General features: G+C 45.3%; 1 protein-coding gene across 4 annotated transcripts in view; it reads right to left on the bottom strand.

Annotated features, from left to right (window-relative positions):
- Positions 1–279: 279 nt before the first annotated feature.
- The window catches only part of LOC139385598 (E3 ubiquitin-protein ligase TRIP12-like), a 45522-nt gene continuing 39133 nt past the window's right edge, over positions 280–6668 (bottom strand). For all 4 annotated transcript variants that reach the window (XM_071130798.1, XM_071130802.1, XM_071130801.1 and 1 more), the window contains 10 exons: positions 4808–4964; positions 4523–4621; positions 4193–4307; positions 3743–3897; positions 3261–3425; positions 2719–2883; positions 2484–2597; positions 2284–2378; positions 2074–2177; positions 280–1726 (listed from right to left, as the gene is read on the bottom strand). In XM_071130798.1, coding sequence (XP_070986899.1) covers positions 1530–1726; positions 2074–2177; positions 2284–2378; positions 2484–2597; positions 2719–2883; positions 3261–3425; positions 3743–3897; positions 4193–4307; positions 4523–4621; positions 4808–4964 — 1366 coding nt within the window. In that variant the 3' untranslated portion in view covers positions 280–1529. The remainder of the gene's footprint in view (positions 1727–2073; positions 2178–2283; positions 2379–2483; positions 2598–2718; positions 2884–3260; positions 3426–3742; positions 3898–4192; positions 4308–4522; positions 4622–4807; positions 4965–6668) is intronic.

Genomic DNA, 6668 nt, shown 5'->3' with positions numbered 1-6668 from the left:
TTTTACAGTGCAAGTTAATTTATACACACACACACTCAGTTCATACGCAAGACCTTTGTCCACCAGTCACTGAAACATCAACCCTTCAAGTGCTCCTCTTAATAAACCATGACATAGAATTGGTAGGGTCAGTGGTAATCAACTGTTAATATAAATTTGGTATGTTTTAAATCAAGCAACTCCTACCCCCATTGATCACCTCCAAGACTCTGTCAGTCAGATCCACAGAATGAAGGATGAAAGGAAGAACAGGAGGATGGATTAAATAAAGAGAACACATGAGTCAAACAGTTACTTTATTTTATGTTCAGGTAAAAACATTAACCTGATGCAGTAAATTATTGCAGATCTTAGAAACCAGCACATGAACGATTGGGCCAGGAGAGAATTGAGTGGGGCCCTCCCCTGGCCACAGACTGCAGGTGCACAACAAGGTTTGTTCCAAGCCAGCAGTCCAAAAAAAAGACAGCAAGAAGAAATTGAAAATTAAAAAAAGGTGAAGCAGACATCCCCACCTCAAACCGGGCATGAAACTGCATATAAACTCTTATTCCATAAATGAACTTGAAATGCTATCTGGCCGTGAAACGATAAAATTAGTCCAGCCAAATGGGTGCGCTCAGCTACAATAGGGATTGGGGGGGGGGGGGGGGGGGGGGGGGGCTCAGAGCTTGGCCTAAGCCAGTCAGTCTGTCAGAGCGCACTCCCTCAGCGTCCATCTGAGACACACTACTACTATCAAAGTGAGAGCAAAAAGTAAGTTAACTTATTCAACACACTGGATAACTCTTATCATGTTTGAGCTGAAGCTCTTTGTAATTATAGACTAGAACACAATTTCAACTTGGGAAAAAAAAAAAAGATATATATATATATATATATCTCTATAAAACAAAAAAAGCTGTCATCACTACCCGCAGTCAACCAACTCCAACTCTCATTTCCAAAAAATGTATACGCAAACACACACAAAAGGAGGGGAAGCAGAACCAAAATGCAACAAACTGGGGCCGGGCCGTATAATACAGGAGAACAGAATGGAAAACAGACAAACTGAAGGGGAAAGGAGACATGAGAACAAAGAGCTATTCTATCAAATGTGTAGAATGAGCAGTCTGGAATTTTTTTCTGTACAAATTATCTTTGGAGCTAAAGTGAACCTAGCTTGCTCTATGGACCTCCACCACAGACATTCACCACTAAGGAAACATCCCTTTAAATATCACACAGCAACGCATTTTAAAATGTAACTCAAGTTTTTTTTTTCCTTCTTGTTTTTTTTAAACATTACTCAACTGATAATTTTTTTGTTTTGTTCTGTGAGTCATTTAACGCCTTTTTTGTAGGAGACAGGGGCAGCAAATATATAACTCAAGTCCTTCTTTAATTTCTGCAAGCTGTGTTCTCTAACAAGAAGGCTGTACACACTTGGCCTTGATGTAGGTGATTACAAAAAGAAAAACTAAAAAGGAAGTCATGATTTCGTCAGTTTGCTGTAGAAGGCATTTTGAATGGGAGAGACTGCGAGATCAGGACAGGTGGAAGGACTGCTGGCCCTCACGGGCCGCAATCAACAGTTTCTTGCGCATTATCTCGATGCTGGAGTAGTCAGGCAGCTTCAGGTAGTTGACACAGGTCATAACCGACGGCAGGAAGTCGTCCGGGTTCTCCGTCGACTCAAATGTCTTCCGCACGATGGTCAGCGGCGGGTTCAGACTACGGAAACCTGGCGAGAAAGTGGTGGCATGATCAGAATCAGCTCAAAACTGCCATGGCTGGATTTGTCTGTCGACATAGTTTGTTGTCTTGTCCTATTCTCTGTACTTGAGGTCTGATATTTTCATGTGCATTTGTGGGTTTCCAGTAGAGTGAGCAGTGTCACATTCATTTATTTACTAAGTGCATGAGGGTACGACATAACTACAGCATCAGTTAAAGTGCATTGCACACTGAAAACATGTCACCCAAAGTGTGGGATTGTTCAATTCTCAAATCGGAGAATGGGACCACTCAACTTCGGAGCACAACAAATCTTTAAGTGTGTATGGTGAGTATGTATCCATGACCACTCACCTCCAACAGGCAGCCTTGGGCTTCCTGTTACAAATTGCAGGAAAAGTCTCTGCTGCTCTGCATCGAAACTGCTGAGCACGTCAAACAGGAACCTCACAGCACGACTGTGGAAAAAAACAGACAAAACGTCAAACCACTGCACTCTGACAAGTCCTAAACATGACACTAAGTGTAGGTCTGGTCAGAGCTCTGGTCGGTGGAGTAACTCACCTGTCATGCGTGTAGCCGTGGTCGGGACGACAGCACTCCATCAGGGTCTTGACGTCCCAGGTCTCGGACTTGCTGCCACAAAGCAGCTGATCCAACTACAGGCGGAAGGAAGAGCAAAGAGGGGGTTGGCAACGTGACATCCTGAAGATAACCAAACACCTAAATAAATGCCTTTTGGGATTATTGATAGCAGTACTCACCTCTTCAGGGTAGAAATACTGCAAGTGATGCAGGGGGAAGACTGACTCAAACCCTTCCCTGAAAGATTCAAACTGCCGGGACACACCTTCGTTCATCGTCCAGTAGACCACCAGCTGTGGAGAGAATGGGACCAACGGTCAGCTCCATAAGGAGGTGGACACTGGTTTGTGGAGAGTCTATGTAGGAGCGATGTATGTGTGTGTCTAAGTAAGTGTGTGTGCACAAGCTACCCACCCTGAGGTACTCCTCCAGATTGTAGATGGTGACAGGGATGTCCTTGCCTCCCTTCTTCAGCTCAATGTTGGGGAAACCGGGGAGGGTAAAGTCCAGGCCCAGATCCTCCACAGAGCAGCCGTTCATGTTGAGACTCTCCAGCGCCTGCTGCAGGGTCTCCCTCGTCTAGGAGGAAACAGGCCTTTTATTAATATGGGGAACGTAACATGAAAAGCATCATCAATCTGATAGGGAGGGGCCATAACAGTTTCACACTCCACCAAGCACTCTCCTTAGCAAAACATCACTGACACTTGAGTACAGCTGCAAATTCTGACACACATTACATTTACGTGTGGACTGCAGCACCCTTTGCGCAGTGCGTGGGGAGAGCCACTAAGCGGATGTCTATTGGAGTGTAAATCAAGCCTTACTAAAGCTACCACTATGAACCCCATCTCTGAGAAAGACCTCCATAAGAGTATCCAAGTTCTCATCACCAAAGACAAATTGTAATGACTGAGGTTAGCTGCATCTGGGGAGGTTGTGTATCGGGGACTGACTTGGGAGCGGTCCTGCTCCAGCCTTCTCTTCTGGCGGATGATGTCCTCCAGGTGCTGGATGGACTTGGCCACGCCCGGGTCGATGTTGATCAGGTCGTGGGAGCTGATGGACGTCTCGTGCCGCAGCATCCACTTGTAGAAGGGCAGCCCCAGGGGCAGGTCCAGCTGGGAGGGAGACAGGTGTTAGATCAGCAGAGGGCTCCCTACTGAGAGGTTCAGGTAAGTGTACAATTCTGCTTGAAAGGTGAGAGCATGTAGGAGGGCTTTAGAAGAGGGGAGTTAAAGTAGGAGCGCAGAAAAAATTAATATACAAAATCACCCAAATACAAATCATCCTTATTCTGGCAAACAGGGCTTAAGGCAAGTAATGTAAGTGTAAAATCCACTCCAAAACAACTAAAAGTGAAGGTCTAGAAGCATTAGCAGTGTAGACTACACAGAGACTGGTCCACTGGTCAGAGGTACAAAGTGTTACTGTTTACCAGTCTGAAGTCCATTATAGCCTTGGCCATCAGCTTGCCCAGGAAGCGGAACTTCATCTTGATTTTGGCGATGTGTGCCGGTTTGGTTGTCCTGCCAAAGGGAACGGCAAACAGCCCTCTGGAGCTGAACATGTACTTGGTCCCTTCTTGGCTTCCTGGGAGAAGAGGAAATTTAGGGAGAGGAAGAGTTGTTCCAATGTAGGTCTCTAAGACAAGCTACTCAGCAATGATCCGTCCTCTTTAGGAGCCCATATCTCCGCATGTGACTTAACAGCTGCCACCCAGGCACATCTTGGAAAACTGTAGGAGAGCCTTTATATCTCAAATAAATCATATATTTCTGTCCAAATTACATTTTGTTGTTTGTTGCAGAAATCACTTCTAAAATTATTTTAGGAGCTCCTATTTAGAGACAAATATATTCCCCAGAGGGTTGGAGTAGAAAGTTACCTTTTGGGTTGGACAGGGCGACCTCCTCACCCCTCCACAGCCCGAGGTCGGCCCTCTGCAGCTCCTGGGAGACCAGGGCGTAGAACTCCAGGGTGGGACCCAGCCCTGTGCCCACCTGACAGAAGGACAGAGACCGGGGGAGTAAGGGAGAGCGAGAAAGAAAGAGGCAGGAGAGCGATGGAGCTTCTATCTAGATAAGTCTAGGCTCATGTTCAAAATCTACCCCACCAAATGACTCCATGTTCTGTGGTACCTTATGAGAGGGACAAACTAAAAATGGAGGTGATTGAACAGTGCTCTGTAATTAGGGTGTGAACGCGTGTACTGTACCTCGTTCTCATACTGGATCTCCAGCATGGCTCTGGAGCTGCCGAGGTCCTGCATCACTGACTCTGCCTGCTTCAGCAGCTCCTCACGGTTTATCGTTCGCTAGAGACAGGGGGAAGAGCAGAAATTAGGAGTTAGTGAAAAGACAAACAGGAGTCAGTAGAGTACAAAAAGCAGGCTGGATATTTAATTGGTGATGTTCACTCCTCTTGGCTACACTTATTAAACCAATTCCAGAAAGGCATACATCGAGTCGATTAGGTGACATTACACCAAAATATTCAACACCTTTTTTCTGTCGAGGCGGGGCGCCACACGGCTGTCCTGGGAATCTGACTGGTTGATCTCAGGATTGGTGTCAAGGAGGCGCTGCATGGCCCGGTCGCGGTCAAAAGCAGTCACATAGAAGAGCATCTGCCGTGTGTCGAATGGGAAGAAGAAGGGACTGGGGAGAAGGGAGTAACAATGATAGTTGGTCAAAATGCAAAGCATCTATGTACTCACCGGACAGTTTATTAGGTACACCCATCTACACTGAACAAAAATATAAAACGCATCATGTTAAGTGCTGGTCCCATGTTTCAAGAAAAATTGTTAACACATTTGTTCACATCCCTGTTCGTGACATAATCCATCCATCCGACAGGTGTGACATATCAAGAAGCTGATTAGACAGCATGATCAGCACACAGGTGCACCTTGTGCTGGGGACAATACAAGGCCACTAAAATGTGCTGTTGTCACAACACCAGATGTCAAGTTGAAGGAGCATTGACATGCTGACTGGAGGACTGTCCACCAGAGCTCTTGCCAGAATTTCTTTACCGTAAACCTCCATCCTTTTAGAGAATTTGGCAGTACGTCCAACTGGCCTCACAATGGAAGACTGTGTAACCACACCAGCCCAGGACCTCCACATTTGGATTCTTTACCTGCAGGATCGTCAGACCAGCCATCCGGACAGCTGATGAAACTGTGGGTTTATATAACCAAATTATTTGCACAAACTGTCAGAAACAGTTTCAGAGAAACTCATCTGCGTGCTCACCAGGATCTTGACCTGACTGCAGTTCGGCGTCTTAACAAGCTTCAGTGGGCATATGCTCACCTTCGATGGCCCCTGGCACGCTAGAAGTGCGCTTCATGCATGAATCCCGGTTTCAACTGTACCAGGCAGATGGCAGACAGCGTGTATGGTGTCGTGTGGGCAAGCAGTTTGCCGATGTCAATGTTAGGAACAGTGCCCCATGGTGGCAGTGGGGTTTTGATACTGGCAGGCATAAGCTACGGACAACGAACACAATTTTATCGATGGGAATTTGAATACAGAGGTACTGTGATGAGATCCCAAGGCCCAGTGTCGTGCCATTTACCCACCACATCACCTCATGTTTCAGCATGTTAACCTCTCTGGGATACGTGGGACGCTAGCAAATGCAGAGCGCCAAATTCAAATTATTTCCTATAAAAATCAAACTTTCATGAAATCACACATGTAAGATACCAAATTAAAGCTACACGTTGGCTGGATTCACAACATGTCAGATTTCAGAGAGGCTTTTTGGCAAAAGCAAACAATGCTATTATCTGAGCATAGCACCATAGTAAACAAAAGAGAAAACATTTCAACCCTGCAGGCGCAACACAACGCAGAAATATATAAATCATGCCTTACCTTTGACGAGCTTCTTCTGTCAGCACTCCAATATGTCCCATAAACATCACAAATGGTCCTTTTGTTTGATTAATTCCTTCCATATATATCCAAAATGTCAATTTATATGGCGCGTTTGATCCAGAAAAATCACTGGTTCCAACTAGCGCAACGTGACGACAAAATATCTCAAGTTACCTGTAAACGTTGCCAAAACATTTCAAACTACTTTTGTAATACAACTTCAGGTATTTTTTAAAGTAAATAATTGATCAAATTGAAGACGGGATGATCTGTGTTCAATACAGGAAGACAAACAAGCATGCTTTCTGGTCTTGCACCTCTATCAAACAGTACACATGAAGTGACACTTGTTGAAGATGGCCATACTTCTTCATTACACAAAAGGAATAGCCTCAACAAATTTCTAAAGACTGGTGACATCCAGTGGAAGCGGTAGGAACTGCAAGCAAGTCCCTTTGAAATCTGGAATCC

This window comes from Oncorhynchus clarkii, chromosome 27, assembly GCF_045791955.1.
Source record: "Oncorhynchus clarkii lewisi isolate Uvic-CL-2024 chromosome 27, UVic_Ocla_1.0, whole genome shotgun sequence".
In the NCBI taxonomy this organism is placed as follows: Eukaryota; Metazoa; Chordata; class Actinopteri; order Salmoniformes; family Salmonidae; genus Oncorhynchus; species Oncorhynchus clarkii.
Note: the sequence above shows the minus strand (reverse complement) of the source record. Positions and strands in the feature narration are given on the sequence as shown.